This window comes from Pleurodeles waltl, chromosome 3_1, assembly GCF_031143425.1.
Source record: "Pleurodeles waltl isolate 20211129_DDA chromosome 3_1, aPleWal1.hap1.20221129, whole genome shotgun sequence".
NCBI lineage: Eukaryota > Metazoa > Chordata > Amphibia > Caudata > Salamandridae > Pleurodeles > Pleurodeles waltl.
Window position 1 is genome coordinate 731,569,955 of NC_090440.1, and position 17,828 is coordinate 731,587,782.

At 42.0% G+C, this 17,828-nt stretch overlaps 1 protein-coding gene across 1 annotated transcript in view; it reads right to left on the reverse strand.

The window, feature by feature from the left end:
- The window catches only part of DCDC1 (doublecortin domain containing 1), a 1,098,140-nt gene that overhangs the window by 216,744 nt on the left and 863,568 nt on the right, over positions 1–17,828 (reverse strand). Inside the window, exons 25-26 of the mRNA XM_069223476.1 lie at positions 17,000–17,159; positions 3,773–3,931 (exon numbers count right to left, since the gene is read on the reverse strand). Of these exons, the coding sequence (XP_069079577.1) occupies positions 3,773–3,931; positions 17,000–17,159 (319 nt within the window). The remainder of the gene's footprint in view (positions 1–3,772; positions 3,932–16,999; positions 17,160–17,828) is intronic.

A 17,828-nucleotide genomic window follows, 5' to 3' on the forward strand; every position in this document is an offset into this window, starting at 1 on the left:
TTTACTATAAGCACATTTGTCTCCCTTTGTGCTTGACTCAGATATTTGAATCAATTTTGTGGGAAAACAAATACAATAACTCCACTTATAAAGGGTCCTGCGACCTGGAGCCAGGGCCTGGGGTGCCACAATGGGGGAAGTTAATGTGATCAGGGACCTCATTACATTATAGACGATGGACATGGCCCTTTCTGCATGGTCATTCCCAAACATTTTGCCTTCCCCTTTCCTATTTTTTTGCTGAATTTATTTTTTGGGGCCTTATGGCTCTGTGCCTTTTACCACTGCTAACCAGTGCTAAAGTAGCTGTGCTCTATCACCTAAACATGATAACATTGGCTTTTTCCCAGTTGGCATATTTTATTTATGTCCCTGGTAAAATGGCATTACCTGTGCCCAGGGCCTGTAAATTAAAAGAGTACTAGTGAGTCTGCAGCACTCACTGTCACTCACTTAAGTATCACTCTAAACATATCTCAGGCCTGCAGGAAACCTGTGTGTGCAGTTTTAAACTGCCATTTCATCCTGGCAAAACAAAACTTTTATTAGGGTCAAACCTCCTTTTTTAATACATATAAGTCAACTCTAGTGTAGGCCCTGGACAGCCCAGAGGGCACGGTGCAAGGTATTTAGAAACTTTGACATGTAATTTTGAGTTTTACATGTCCCATAGGATAATACTGGAGTTACATTATTACATTTTTAAGTGTAATTTCCAATTGGGAATAGCTAAGCAGTTCATGTTTGGTATCTCTGGAATTGGGATGTAAAATCCTAATTTATGGTGTATTTGGATTTAAATTAAAAAAATTCAAAATGCCACTTTTAGAAAGTTGCCATTTCCTTTCCTTGACCATTTGGTGCTGGCAGCCTGTCTCCAGGTTACATGACTGGGCTTGGGTGACAGTTGGGCTTTGTGTAGTACTCCTGGACAGCCACATGCGATGGGGAGCTTAGGTGTGACTAGATGGGCCATCACTGGCAAGGTGGGAGGCAGGAGCTAGGCCCAGCCCCACTTACACTTCTATAGGCTGTGCCCTGTCTCCACACAAAGAGCTGCATACCAACTGTAGTTAGTATGGAGCTAAGGAGGCAAGGCACCTGTGCACTTCAAAGGCAAGCCTTTAGAATATTCTTCCCACTTCAAAGGCATAACTGGGTTATAAATACTGGACCTCAGATACCAACTCATCAGCACACTTCTGGGCCTGTGGATACTCTGCCAGGAAGAAGGACTGCAGGACTGCACTCTGATGGACTCCTGCTTTGCTGTGCTGACCTGCTGCCTTTTGCCCTCCAGCCGGTGTGAGAAGGACTGGACTTGCATCTGTTGAACCCAGAACCCACAGTTACTGCAAGGGCTAGTTGGCTGGCCTTCTGAACTGAAGCCTCAGTGACCCAGCAGGCTTCCCACAACTTTGCACCTGGACTCTGCCATCTGTTAGTCTACCTTGCCATGTGGAGCCACCTCAGTCTTGGATCCTTGGAGTTGGGCTTAAGGTGATCTGCCAGCCTTTGTGAACCCAGCGGAACTAACACATCTCCTTTACTGCATGGCACAACCTGAGCAGAAGTGATACATCTGCGCTGCTGTATGGATTGGACTCGTCACAAACACCCACATCGCCACCGCAGCCCGCATTGCATTTGGAACCGAGGCTGCACGAGGCATCCTCAGTGCAGGCCCTCACATCTTTCATCGATCACAGCCTTGCAGCTCCTCAGAACGGATGCATCGTCCCGACTGTGTTAAGTATACCCGACTCTGAACATCACATCGCAAGGTCTAATCGATGGGATCTTTAACAATGACGCAACAGGACCTCACACTGCAGCCTTAATGCATCTCGGAACTGATGCATCGCTACGGCTGTGTGAAGCATCTCTGATACAGATTCTCACAACACTCTGCAAAACCAGGATTGAAGGTACTTTTTCAGTGGGCCTAACTGGGTCCCAGTACATGGACCACACTCCATCGTAGTCAGTCCGAACTTGTGAATATCGCCCAGTCCAGCACATCTAGATATCCACAGTTAAAGCTATGCCTTTTGTCACTATTGTTAGTAATATCTTTTAAACAGAATATCTCTAATTCTACTGACTGGATTTTTGTCGTTTGGCTTTGTTTTTTTCATTAAAAATGACTCTATTTTTCTAACTCTGTTGTCGACTCCTTTTGTGGTCTGTTTTCACTGTGTTACTCAATGCCAGATTACCAGAAAGGCAAAGAAGGCACTGGCCAATGGGCCCCACTTCTTTTAGGGGCCCGCTACAATGGATCAAAATAATATTGATGTGATCTTAAAAGAAAATTACAGTCAAGCTTTCTTAAATTGTTTCCAAAAGATAGAAACTAATGAATCAACTCAAAGAAATGAAAACTTTACATTAAAGACTCTAGAGAGAAAATATTGTATTAATACAATGTACCCATTAGTAACTTAAAGTACATAAATCATAGACCTCAGATTCTCATACCAGTTTGTCTCTTAAAAGCTCATCTTCTGTCAGCGGCTAGTTTGTAAAACAATTTGGTGCAAACTATGTATGTGTAACATTTCATTTTGTGTAATAAAACTGGTTTATTAAAATTATTGGTTGGTAAAATTAAAAACGTATTAGGAGATAATTTGTAAGGAGGGCCCAGAAATTGCAACTGCCTAAGGGCCTCTGCAGAGGTTAATCCGAGACTGGTGTTACTGTTGGAAGTGATGCACAAATACTTTATACACTGCTCCTGAGTTAAGCCGGACTGCTCCATTCCAAGGTACCCAAGCAGGTTAATTTAGGGTTTCCTTATGACTTCACCCTGAGAAGAATTGTGGTTGCTGCTTGAGAAGGGTTTCACCATCCTCAACCAGTAACCCAATTTCTTACAATACATAACATAAGATTAATATTTTAACACTTACCATTACCGAGGACAAGAGGTTGAATCACATACGTTCGCATCCAGTCCTATGCTGTGGCGAATGAGAAAAGGTAGGATCTATGCCTGTAAATGATGGATATTTTGCCTCACTGAGGTATGTAGTCTCTGATGCCCAAAACCATGACACTGACAGCATCACTGGGATACAGTAGATACCACCATAGACTACAATGGCTACAAAAGACTTTAGAAAGGTAAGCCCTGTGTTGTGTGTCACATTGTAGAAAGTTGATATATTGCCTGACTTCCATCTCCTGCTTCAGAGCAAGGCAGGGCAGGCAGCCTGAAACGGGAAGCCCAGACTTAAATGCATTTATTTGTTTAGAGATAACATTGTATCGCTATGTAAATCGATCTATGTAATGTTTTTTAGGTAAACATGTCAGAATATGTAGAGGGGGTGCAACTCTAGAGCCCTAATGGAGAAAACGGCCGCCTAACATAGACTTTTTTGGGCCTTGCTTCAAAGTGAATAGGGAACACCTATGGAGGAGATGTTGTTAATAACTGACCAAGAGGGGAAAAGCAAGTGATACACTGGAGCCTTAAGTACAAATGACCACACTGCAGCAAAATAAAATAATGAAAAAACAATTTTCAGATAAACAATATTTTGGAAAAAAATATATAAGCATACAATTTAAGATCTGGGACAAGTTCTGAACTTGGACAAATTGCTGAAAAAAAAAGGAATTTGAATAAAAAATAGTTAAACGAAACAACCAATGCACAGCCTTTGACATTATTATTCATTAAAAGTATAAAGGGAAGTATAAAGGCAACAGTGGTAAGTCTTCATTTCAGTTTTCGGTATCAGCCATTATTTATCACACAAACCTGTAATTGTTGTATAATTCTGAATTGGTAAAAAACTGGCCATTCTTTTCTGCAACGAAACTTTCATCCGCATCAAAAGATTTAGAGTTGTGCATCCAGGGATATTTGGGATTTGTTGGCTGGGCATCCATTCTGTCATGTGACCTTGCATGTGAATCACTGAAAGAGAACAGCATTCTGTAAATGCACAACATATGTTCCTGGTCCGTACTAGCTATTTTGTGAGGAGGAGGGATTACAAAATACAGAGAATTTACGCAACAGGTCACTAATTAAACAACACCTTTCTGGGGGGAGGGCAGGATGTAATGGAAACTTACAAAAACAAAAACTTTGATTAAAATTGTTCTATACTGAAAATATTTTCTCAGCATACGACATGTTGTGGCTTGATCCTCATTGTCCTTTCCTTCTCCAACTTGAAGTGAGTTGAAGTGCTAATACCACTTGTTTTATTATTTATTATGTTACAGCCATGTATAAAACTGAGCATAAAGTCCTAAATGACATTCCTGCACTTGCATATATATATAAATATATATTGTCAAATTACATACATGTGGAGGAATATGTGGTAAAACTGTGCTTACCTGTAGAAACTTACCTTCATGATATTTTTGTCCTCAATATTCTTGACACAATATTTTGTCCCACAATATTTTTGGGGCTTTTTACACATGGCACATAGATGTTATTTTCAAGAGGTTGGAATTAGGGGCACTTGCCTGTCTGATATACACAGCATATCTGTAAATAATATTTTATAACTTGGCACTCACACAAACAGTTCTAATATGAAACGTGTCCTGCTGCACTGTTTCATCTCTCCCGTTTATTCTTATTCTCTTAGTATATCCATCATTGCACAAGTTTGTAATGCATGCATACCTCTAACGCTGTAGAAAAAACACTTAATTTCTCACCAACGCATGTGCAAGGTGCCAGTCGGTCTGGAGTCTGAGCCAAGGCTCAACTGTTCAGTGGTGGAGGCCACAAATCTCAAGGGGAAGGGTGTGGAGGATGGAGATGGAGGGGGGTGAAAATAAAAAAAATAATAATAATAAAATAAACTTACCTTCACAGACGCCACCATCTTCTGCCGCCTCCCGCTCCTCTTCCCTTGATATGGTGTCCCAATCCTGGTGCTCCTTTCATGCTAAAGCTAGCATGAAAGTAGCATCAGGATTGGTCTGAACTGCTTGGACTGTCACTCAGACACAACCCTGGGCCTGTGCAGTTTATCCAGCCCGGCTGTTCAACAGAGCCAGGATGGAGAAACCTAAGTGTGCATGTGTGTACTCTCTCCTCCCCCTCCCCTCATCCCCTCTTCCCTGGCCCAGCCCCACTCCTCCTATTCACATGCTGCTGGCTGAGCCAGCAGCAGAAATATAAAATCATAGTGAACTATTGTTTTATTTAGCTTCTGCTGGCTCAGCTATGGGGGTGACTCTCCTTCGCCATTGCGAAAGAGCCGCTTCTGCAATTGCTACTCTCCCTTCTCAGGGAGCTTTTGAGAACATTAGAGGGGGCTGGATCACGAACCCTTGCGATTGGCATTGCCAATGCTTGTCAAACACGGTACTTGGTGGGCACCAGATTAAAAAAAAAACAGGGGCAGCTCCTTCACAATAGCGAAGGAGCATTGCCCCACTGGCTGAGCCAGCAGATGAAAAATAAAACAATATCTCAATATCGTTTTATTTTTCAGCTGCTGGCTCAGCCAGGAGATGCAGGGAGTGGTGCGGCTGGTCCATGATAAGGGAGGATTGGAGTCAGGGTACTGAGTGCGCATGTCACTTTGGCCGGCCGCCTTAGGGAAAGCTAAGGGTTTTTTTTTTTTTATTACTATTAGTATTATTTTCTATTATTATTTATTGTCCTCCCACCCCTGTCCGAACCCCTCCTCCCCCCGACACCCTGCCCTTGAGATTTGCGGCGCTGACTAAAATATAAAAAGATCATTACTGGTCCTGTTTTGTTACCTACTGCTGGTCACAATATGTGCAATGCAATGCATATCATAGGTAATAAAAAATGATTCGATATTTGCTCGATTCAAGTCACAATATTAAGATTCCTCAGCTGTAATATTTCCCAAACACAATCCAATGATAGACGAATTTTGAAGCCCCAAATTCTACATCGTGCCTATGTAGTATTTATTTAATGCAACAGCGCCATCTGGTGTCTTCATTTGAGCAGATCAACAATTTAGGTATGTAGCTAAGTGTATCACAAAAGCACGTAGGCATGCATGAAGGCTACGAGAATTGCCAGACCCTCAACAGAAAAGACTGACATGCAATAAAACTTATTGCCAATGATTTACATGGTCAGACTTTTTCCTGAGGCTCTGGCAGGAACCAAGAATAGCTGGCCCTAATTCCACTCAAAAAATGATTTGGGGCTGTTTCCACAACATAGGTCCCATATGTGTGTTGGGCAGTATTAAGAGATCTACACTTGCAGCAGGTATGAAGTTTAACATATATATGTTGTGTGTGGTTTAACATGTAGATAATAGTATGTTTATCTTGAACAGTATTTTCTTACCGCTGTTAGCAACTTTTATTAGGTTTCCATATCAACCAGATTATTTTATAGAGTTCACCAGTGAACATAGCATTGAAATTAAGGGTGTGAAAATTTTGAATCATTTGCTTTTACATAATTACACAAAACGTAAGGTAAATGTATGCAAAATTATGTAAAATGCAGATATGGCACTAAGCGTTATATTTTAGCGCCAAAAACACAAGTACTGTGAGCAACAGCGAATCACGTTCTGATCATTCACGTTATTCCTGCATTCCTGTACTATAATTATGTAGAATGGCACGAGTTGCGTTTAACAAATGTAATGCAAAAATTCCCACCATTAGGCCAAGCACTACGGGGTAATTTAAATTAAATCCTTTGCCTAATAGAAAATGTTTATTATTGAAGATCAGGAATCCAAAATAAGCAGATTCTGTCAAGTGTCCCTTGTGAGTTAAGCTCAAACTTCTATAGAGTTGGTGATGCAGAATTCCAATCTGTACAAATATGTTTATTTCTTCTGATTAAAGTTTCTGTTAAGATAGAACTTGACACTAAAAGGGTCATCTGAAACCAAGCTCTAATGTTCAGAATGGGCGTGAGAGAGCGTAGCTTATCTAATTAATATATTAACTTGAAATGTTTCTGAACTAATGTGTGATAATGCTGCATAGAAATTGTATTAATATATTTTGCTAAAACGTGCACTTGAAATGTGACCACAGAGAGTGGCCCCCATTGTATACAGGGACTAATGAAAATGACTAATGTTGATAAAATATTATGTTAAAGAATGGTTTTGTACTAATTATTAATGATTATGTTATTAAAGTTATGCAAAATAAATCTTGTAGGCCTTAGTTAGCATGAGTCGAGGCCCAGCTGCCTGGCTCTCATATTAAATGTGTTTTCTAAACGTGCAGTGTGCTGACTCGCAAAAGGACATGAACTCTTGTTCTTTTCCTTCAAACTAGAAGTTGAATGTAACTATAGTAGATCCGTTCTCATGAAATTCATATTGCTTGTAGAAATGTAATAACTAAAATGCAACAGTGTAGATTAGTATAATGTACAAGGTCGTTCAAACCTGTACAGACAATGGAGCTACTGACCGAAGATGTGCAAAGAAATTACAGAAGGATGAAATCATACCGGACGTGCTACCTCTGAAGACGTCAATCATATGGACCAATAAAATGTCTGAGAGCAGGGCTGAAAGATTAATGACATAATCTGTTTTTTAATTGGCTAAAGATAGTGGGGTGCAATAATTATCCAATCAGATTTTAGGGGAATGTACAACAAAAGGGGATAAAAACCCCTGTCACCAGGACGTAAATTAGAGAATTAGGGAGCAGGAGACCAGGAGAGTTAGTTAGGGAGATGCTGATGCGATTTGATATGATCCAGAGACTTTGTCACTTTGCCTAGTGACTTGATTTTACTTAGAACCATCCTTGTCCTTAGTCTACCCCATTTACACTTTATCTCCTTATGAGGGAAGTGCCCCATTTTCCCCGTGAGCTGATTCTCTGACTGATGTCGAATCAACTGATGTCCAGAAGACGAAGACTGAGCCTGAGTGCTGACCTAAACCTTGGAGGGTAACTATGACAATGAGATTGTGATTTGTCTGTTTGCTTTTCCTTTCTAGGTACCAACTGCTTACTTTTGACAGAGACCATAGCTAGATGTTTTCCACATTGGTGTTCTAAATTATTATTCATGAAGCCCAACATGCCAATGCTAATCAGTGGTTAGGACAGGGGTTCACTATACCGACGCAAATAGGCAAATGACTGAATCCATGCTTTGTTGAACTGACGTGGTAATGACACTCTGCTAAAGTTGAACTATGTTGACGCTGTGTTATGCTCTAATAATTGCATTCCTTGCTTTGTTTAAGTCTTATTCGAGTTGCCAAATTATGACAATGATATTGAGTGCTTTACTTTTGAGGTTGACACACCTGCTTTTAGAATTATAATCAATAGGGAATAAAACTCATAAAATTCTACTAAACTGGTGTGGTTATTCATTAATGAAAGGTCATGGTGGTGTCTTGAGTTGATTAATGTGTTTGACTAAAGTAAAATGCATTCTGGTAATAAATATTGATGACATTATTGACATATTGATTGACATATTGATTAGCTATCTCGTCCTAAGGTGTCTCTCAACTGGGTCAAAAGATTCATTGGCCTAAAACCAGTCCTAATGTGAAATAATTTATCATAAAGGGATGCGTTATCAGGCGCATATTACCACCTTAGCGTTGATGCATCATCATTACTACCAAGTTTTCCCTCATGGAAAATACTGATGGAAAATAGGACCAAATGGTATTAATGCATGCATAACAGGTACAATACTCGTTTTACAATTAAATTCCCAGTACGACATTGTCCTGTTTTCCAAATCACAGTCCTTATTGCTTGATGGTAGTTTCTTACCACACAACATAAAATTATATTTCCCCAACTACACTCAGTGCTTAATTTGTAAAAGAGGAGTGCTGGTGCCAAAACTCTGCTCAGAAGCCTGCGTCCATTGCTATTAAATGCCAGTGCACTGAATTACCAACGCCGTGTAGCCTTCATTCCACCTCATGCCTATTTATTCCACTACCAGACAACCCCTGCTTCTTATCTCACTATTGCAGGTCCCTGCTTTCTTTCTTTGTGACAAGGTTTCCGTCTTTATGTTCCTTCTTTTCCCTTTCTGTGTTTTTCCTTGCTTGCCCTCGGGAAATCTCCAATCAGAAAAAATAAGTGACGGCTCCCCAAAATAAGTGGGGGTGGCCTCTAATGGCAACCACTAGCTCAGTTTAGGAACTGCCTACACACCATACCGTTTTAGGAACTCTAACTTCCATATACGGAAACCGTCCTCGTTCTGTGGCTCTTCCATTCATGCCACCAGGACAGCAAGCTTTTTTCTCCCTCTACCTGAAGTCAGGAATACCTATTTTCTACACATTGATTATTTGTGCTGTCTGGCAGTGTGTATGCTTGTTCTGTTTCCCTTTGTGTATGTTTGCTTCATCATCTGAGTCAGTTTATATTCTGGTGGGACCCTTCCAGAGACCTCGTCTTTTTGCTGAGGGATGTCTGCCAAGGGGGTTAGTGAACTATCAGGCTCTATGCCCATTAGACTCATATATTGTTCTCCTGGGGTGTCTTTGGTTTGCCAAGCTGTTTTTGTGCATTCTTGTAATAGAGGAATAGTCTTGTTTGAATGGGGGTTTGAAAGTGTTTACTTCCTCCCATTTTCCATCTCTGCTGGTATCGCAGGTCTTCCTGGCCAGGCTTGATCTCTTCAGATAGACCAGGCTCTTGCACTGTTTACTACTGCTCTTAAATGTTACACCTGCAAACACTGGTACTGCGAGGCACTGGGGCTAGAAAGGCTTGTTGATGTTGAGCTGGCTTGGGAGATGCTCCCTGGAATTAGCCTGCCTGCTTTGCTGTCTAGTCATGCATACAATGCTTGAACCTCCTTACAGGATCAACTGTGCAGCCATGTTCTGCATTTGCCATCATCCATCTGCAAAGAAAGTGACACCACTGCATTTCTGATCATCCCTTTGCACAGGAACTGACATCACTGGATTTCCCATCATCCATTTGCACAGAAACTGACATTGTTGTTTTTCCGCCAAAACTATCTTAAAAAAAGATGCCAAGTAATAGAACTTCACTTATCATCATCCATTCGCACAGGAAGTGACACCACTCGATTTTCTATTCGTCTGTACAGAAAATGACACCAATGCATTTCCGATCATTCATCTGTACAGCAAGTGACATCACTGGATTACTCTTCATCCATCTGTCCACAGAGCAACATTGCAAGTTTCCCTCTAAAAATATCTTTACATTACAAAGCCAAGCAAGAAGACTTGATTTCCCTGCATCCATCTGCACAGAAAGTTGCATTGGAAGTGTTATTACTGGATTTCCTATCATCCATATGCACAAAGAGTGACAACACTTCCTGCCTTCTCACTACTTCAATCAACTCAAGATAAGCCAGATTCTCCTATTCCTTAAGAAACCTACACTGGACCGGGATGACCTCACCAACTACCAGCCCATCACTAACTTACCATTCATCAGCAAGATCACTGATAATGTCAAATCAAAGATAACCATCTCCATCACAACTACCAGTTTGGGTTCAGATCACATTGCAGCATGGAGACTGCTACCTTACACATCGTAGATGATGCCCTTTCGACTGCAGATGAAGATGACTCTTGCCTCTTGATATTGCTGAACTTCTCAGCTGTCTTCAACAGTCAACCATCCTACCCTTGTAACCCCCCTGGAGTCTCAAATGGGATTCACTTACAATGTTTTTCACTGGTTCTCCTCCTACCTATCCAACTAACATTAGTTTGTTCACATGGGTGCCTTGAGTTCACAAAAGATCCTTATCAGCTGTTCCATATTGTGTCCTGTAATCTTCAACCATAGAGTCTTTCTGTGCTCCACTCACAGATAACACCTTCAAAATTCACCAATATACCAATGATACACATAGCTTTTGAACATCTTCTGTGCTTCAACCATCCAATGCTTCAGATGCTGCTTACACATCATGCAGACCTGGATGTCCAGTGCCTACTTGAAGCTCCACCCAGCCAAGGCAGAAGTCTTGTTATTCTCCAAAACATCAAACAAGATTCAGTACAAACCTGGCTCCATGACATGAGCCATGACAGCTTCGAACCCTAACTTTCAATTAATGCAAAACCCCTTGGATTCACCCTGGACACTCACCTCACCCTTAAGGAACACAGTGACAAAAAACAAAGATGGCCTGTTACCAGTTCTCTCTTGTACAGAAAGTCAAACCATTTGTTTTAGAAAGCCACTTCAGAAATGCTGTTCAAGCCTATACATTCTCGCATCTGGATGGAGGTAATACCCTTCCCTACCGTACAGCCTCTCATACTCCATACAGGCACCCTTAGGGGCATCCAATGCACCACAGAAAGACTCATCAAGGGCTTGAAGAAATATGACTACATCACCCCCACCCTGATGGAACTAATTTGGCTCCCCTTGCCAGCCCAAAATAAGCAGCATCATTTACAAAGCCATCATGACCAGCACTCCCGCTTATCTCGTAGACAAGCATATCATCCCGGGAGATTCTCTGCACTCCTGCAGCCAGGACGCAATCGGTCTGCAGACTAAGAAGTGCAAAAAAGAAAAAACAAGGCAGCAGGCCCTTTCCATTTATACACCCAGGATCTTGATCAACATCCCTGCATCCATCAGGCCAGCACCAACACTTCTCCAATGTGGAAAGAGTTGAAGACCCACCTCTTTAAAAAAATCTATATCACAGTGCATTAACTGTCCACAACCCAGCTTCAACTCCTATTATTCATTGTCATGCTTGTCTCTTTGACCATGTACAGTGCCTGCTGCCATTTGGCTAGGTTTGTGCTACAGAAATACTATATACACACGTACTTATATACATACATACACACTTCATTGTTTCGATCCACCACGATTCTGGGCTTAGGAGTCACAATGCTCATATAACCACCTGAAATTTGCAGGTTCATGTCCCTCCAGATATGTCACAATTCTTAGTTCTTCTGTGAATTGTTTATTTTGTCAATATGTGTATTACCTCAGTACAATGGTATTTTATTGGTTGTGCATTCAGACCCTTCTGTGTTCCTCACCCTCCTGATGCCTCGACTGTAAGGACAGTCTTTCTGTCTTATAATCTGGTGCTAGCAGTGGAGGCTACTCTGGCTTCTTGGAGGGCTATAGGCTGTCGTGCTTTGTGGTGTGCTGATCCTTCTGGCTCACGCTTTGCTGTTTGTATCTCTTTTCTTGTGTTTAAGGTTCACGTAATCAACTTGCCTACTTGAAGCTCTGTTTTTATTCCATGGTTCTCGTTGGATTGCTGTGGTTGGTCCTCACATGAGCCTTCCCAGCGACTAGGGGGGCAGATGTAGATCCATTTCATTTTGTGATTCCCAATTAGAGACTTGCAAAATGAAATTTACAAATGTGTCTCAGACACATTTAGCGATTCCCAATGGGGTCGCAAAGACCTACCTCATCAATATTCATGAGGTAGGTCACAATTTGTGACCCCATTGGGAATGGCCGCACTCACAGGGTTGATGGCATGCTGGGGACAGCAGACCACTATGTCCGTGACTGCTTTCAAATAAAGTAGTTTTTTTTTTAATGCAGCTCATCTTCCTTAAAGGAAAATGGGATGAATTTCCATGGGACCACTCCCTGCTCTGCAAAAATATTTACGCTTCCATTCACAAAGGGGAAGGGGTCCATGGGTACCCTTTCCCCTTTGTGAATGGGTTACCACCAACTTGAAGTTGGTGGTAACTGTGAATGTTTTGCGACCACATTCACGGTCGCAAAACTTTCCCACATGCCAGTGAGATTCGGTATTAGGAGTAGATGTCCTAAACACGCCCCTTCCTAATACTGAATCGCAAAAGCAAAATGCGATTCAGTAAAAAAGTTACTGAGTCACATTTTGTGGGATGTGTGGTGGTTTAGTGCCTTGGCTTCTTCTGGGTTTGTTACCTAGACTTTCTGATACTTGGTTTATGGAGGGGTTTCTTTGTTGCGATTCTCTGAAGACTGGTTCCCTCTCCTGAGCTGGGGGTGGTTGCACATGCACTATATTGGTGTGGTGTGCCACTTTGCTGGCCATTACTATGGCAGCATAGGCTTCTGTCCCTGCTCTCGCCAATTATTTTCTCACTGTATATCTAGTGTATTGTGTTGTGTTTAGCTGGGGCACCTGCTTTTGTCCTGGCTCCCTGCTTCAAGTGAGTTGGTATTTCACCTTCTGCTTGTTGACATGTAGCTCATCTTGTCCACTTGAGTCATATCCTGGGTCTTGTTCCCAGGTTCAGGCCTAGCGGAGGCCGGTGGTTGCTTTCATGTCCTTGTTATTCATTTGTGTCTATATGTTCTATATTTAAAGGCCGGTTTGAGCTTTGTCTTGTTGTGTACTGCATAAGTAATTTATGTTGTGAGTGGTTCTTTGGAATCTGTCATGGGTGGCAGTCACGTTGGAGTCATGATTGTGCATCCTTGGGCCTAGGTTTGCCCTTCCAGATCTTACCTGGGGATGGTTCACTCAGCAGCCTTTGTCCCCTACTAAGGCAAGGCGGCCAACGGCCTCAAATTCTGATATTCTCCAGGTGCATTCTCCTTGCAGTCCTTGGGCTGAACATGGTAAACACATTGTGAGTGGGCATTACTCTTAAGCCTAACTGATGTCCCTGCCAGAGGTGCTTTGATAGGATTGCTGGTATTGTGTGAAGTCCTTTCTGACTTGGTATACGCTTCTTTTTTTGGGCATGATTTATGTCCTTGAGTGTTCCTCACTCTGCCTACTTGTGTCACACCACTGGTCACAGCAAGACCCGCAGCTCACTCCACTGGCTCCCTGGCATCCCTCAGTGTCACTTCCTGTTTTGGGGTATATAAGGATCAGTACTGTCTTTCTCCTGTGTGTTGCAATACTCCTTGCTCGTGCTGGTGTGTCTTCGCTCCTGCTGGTGTATCCTCACTTCTGTTGCTGCCTTCTCACTCTTGCTGGTGAATCATCACTCTTACTGGTGTCTCCCTGCTCATGATGGTGATTCTTGCTCCTGTTGCTTCCCTTCTGAACCTTTCTATTCTCCTGGTTCTGGCATTTCCACCAGCCTTATGTTCGCTTTCTGAGCCCTGCTGCAATCCTTGTTTTCTATCATCAGTACCAGCCCAGTACCAGGTTTTTTTTCCCTTTGAGCTTTTTATTCTTGGGGGCTCCTTCAGGAGGGCTCTGTCTGCTTAGATGTTCCATTGTCAGCAGCACTGTGGCTGCCAGAATCAGTCACCCCTACCTTTGGCATTGCTGAGGAACCTGACAACTTGCCACTTGGGAGGGAGACCTCTCCATTATTGCACAAGGGCTTCATGTTCAACTTCCTGAGATGTGAATGAACTTCCTTCCAGCAGCTTTTCGGCCACCTGTAAAATTTCCATCCAATTCCCTCCAGCCTCGGGGTGCTAAAGAAAATTCTGATTGCAATGGAACAGGTCCTATTTTTGATCTCTCTCTCTAGCCTCATGTATGGTGGCTTCCCTTTGTTATGCATGTTCTCCCCCTGCTGTCTCCATCCCCGTTGTCATCTGGGGCTGAGTCTTTTTCCCTCGCATCGTGTTTGACAGCCTGGTGGTTGCACAGTCACCTCCTTAGCAACTAGGGTGTTCCAGTGGATTTGCTTCCTGTGTCCAATACAATTGACACCTATCATTTCAGGTTTCTAGGGCTTGGCTTTGGTGGTACTTCTCATAAAGAACCCTCTCTGAAGGGCTGGATGTTGATTTCTGTGACCCCAGGTCTACAATTTATGCCTCTAGTGATCTGGGTTAATGACTTGCCCCTTGAATTCTTGGTGGGCCATCTGCTTTGTCACTTTGTGCATTGCAGGCTCGCAGTCCAGGGTCCTTTGCCTTTAATGTATCTTTTTATGGTTCCAAGAGATCTATTGAGGTTCCTTTAGTGCCTGGGGCCTCTTTTTGTGGCCAGGGTCTGATTGGTTTCCCTGCCAAGGGCACTTTGGTAGGATTTGTGTAGCTGCTACTCTTGGCCTCCCTGTGATGCCGTGTTTCATCAAGACCCTATCCAGCCGTGTGCTTTCTTTATCCACTACGTAGGGTGTTTTTGTTTGGTCAATGTTTTGGCTCAGTTTCTTGATGATCCTTTTCTCAAGTTCCTACTGAACCAGGTGTTGTGGTTTTCAGGACTGGCTTCTGTTGTAAATTTTGTTCCCAGTTGGCTTGAAGCAACTATCTTTCTGCTGTTCTTTTTTCTCAGAATCTCATCTCCTAAGGTGGTTGTCAAGCATATTTTGACAGTGAGGCAGTGTTTGTTGATTTGTCTGACCTATACATCGTCCTTCATCTCCTGATGGTTACCTTTGGGTGGCGAGAAGAATAGGAAGTCTTCCTCTGTGACTCTCAGCAGCTGAGTCATGTTGGCCCTCTCCAGCGCCTATAGGATAGCAGGCCAAGAGGTGTCCTTGGGATTTTGGCCACTCATCCAGAGGGTGGCTACATCCTAGAAGAAAGCTTATGAATATCAGCCTCCAGGGATTGCAGAAATGTAGCTTGCACAATCCCTCATACATTTCAATGACAGTTAAAATTTTAATGTATACATGCTTGTACTGCAGAGATCACTGATGACATTGCGTTTTCAGTCACAATGAATACATGTCATTGTTTTGTGCACTACAACGTTTTGGGGTTGCAGTACTGTTGGGATCGTTTAGCTTGGCTGTCTACAGACTTTGTTGTGCCTGAAGTATTCTCACACGGGAGCATTTGTGAAAATGAAGGGAGGATGAGGTAGCAATACCACGATTACTTACCACCCATCCTCATTACACTGAGTCCAAGATTTTCTTGTCACTGTCCAGCAACCCTCATGTTGCATTATGCAGCGCACCACCACCCTGACCTAGGTCTTTCCAAACTTTTCTTGTTTCAGCTGCAGGATTTAAGGGAAGTAAAAAGGAACAGATACAGGCAAAAACAAAGAAAAACACTATGCCAGCTGTAAAATTGAGAGTTTCTACAAAATGTTCAGTGTGGATGGGGGGCAGGCAATAGAAAGGCCAGTTTTGTGTTTAGGGCTCAGCTTCACTTGATAAGGACTCTAGTGAAGAAGAAGAATGAAAAGTAACTGGCATTTCTGTGAATGCACCGGTAATCTGAGCACACATAACACCAGAATGCAGCACATGCTGAATTATACTTGGGTATTTTTATGCTCGTGATTTACACTTAAAAGTAAAGAAGGATAAACAAAACATTTTATTTTAAGTGAATCTCAACTTTTGGAATGTATCATCATACCATGATAACAAAGAAGTAGTTTCTACATTAAGATAACAAAAACGGTGCAATCCCTTGCTGATTCTGCTGGGTGACCAGGGAGTAGTGAGAGCCCTCCCGACAACATTGCCACAGTGCTGTTTACATCTCATTTACTCCTTGCAGCATGGCTTTGCATAGCACAACTATAGAAACAGCCCCACACCCCCAATTTAACCCTGTGGTAGGACAAATTATTGAATTTGTATGCTATGGAAAGCTCACCGCCATCCTCAGGAATAGAGTGGGTAAATTTAGGGCAGGGCTGGGGGCATACATCATACCATGTCCTAGACACCAAAGGCCTCAGACATATGGATTTTATCTTCTTTAGAGTCAGCAGATGACACTTATTGAATAGGTCATACCCAGATTATTTTCCATCCATGTTGTCACACTATTAGAGGTAACAAGATATTCATGATGGACATGGTGGTTGTAGTTGCTTCAAAGATGTGCTTTTGTTGGTGGTGAGAGGTGGGCGAGAACGGAGGTCTTACAGAGGATTTCCTGAAAGGTTATCATATTATTTCCTGCAGTTATGCTAAAGAAGTTCATGGCGATGCAGTGTGTGGTCTCACCCTTCTATCCTCGGTGATCATGTAATATGTGGTAGATGAAATACCTAAATGTTTCCTTTTGTTTCCTTTGTTTTTTTCCTTAAAATTCTAAGTAAAGTTGTTAAAAATGAAAGCAAAAATGTATCTGATTAGTAAACCAATGCAATGTGACATGTCTTTTCATTACTTACAAATAATGTTCATTAGCAAAGTCCTCTTTCCCATAATTCTCATCTATTTCACTTATTCCCTCTGATCGTAACAAATCTGGTTCTTCAGAAACTGCGACACTTTGATTGACAACCAACTTCGCTCCAACAGCAACGTCACCACACACCTCTAAAACAAGATCTGAATAAAAAGGCACAACAAGTTTGTTAATGAATTATCAAAGTCTTACAATTATTCCTTAATTCCTTTAACCCAAATTTCCAGCCCTGCAATAACTCTATCAGTCAACAATGCCTAAAGGACATGTAGAATAAAAGCACACTATTAAATGCAAGGAGAGCAGAGCACATATCCACTTAAAACACAGACGCAATTGAAAGGGTGAGGAGGTTCTCTATATAGAAATGCTAGAGGGTGAATAATATATTTTCTTTAAGTTAATCTTGAATGTGTTTTCCACCTTGCCTGAGGTAGTCCTCATTGAGCAAGGACTCTGATTGGTGATGCCCTTCAAACCAAAGGGTGGAAAGAAAATGATCATTCTATGGATATGTGTCTGGAGGTTTTGGCTGGGCTCGAAATCTTATCATATAAACCGGAAAATTCCAGATTATTTTTTTCTATCTCTATATATTTATTTTTATTTTCTTGTCCTCATACACCTCTGGCCTTTAAACCCCTCCATATTGCTCGTACACTATTTGCCATATATGGAGATATCTTAAGCCAGGGAGAACCAAGAGACCTCGACCAAAATCGATGTCCAAAACACAAGAGTAACTAAGTTCGTAATCATAGGACAGCATTTTGAATGAATACAAAATACCTTAAACTAACGTAGATTTCCAG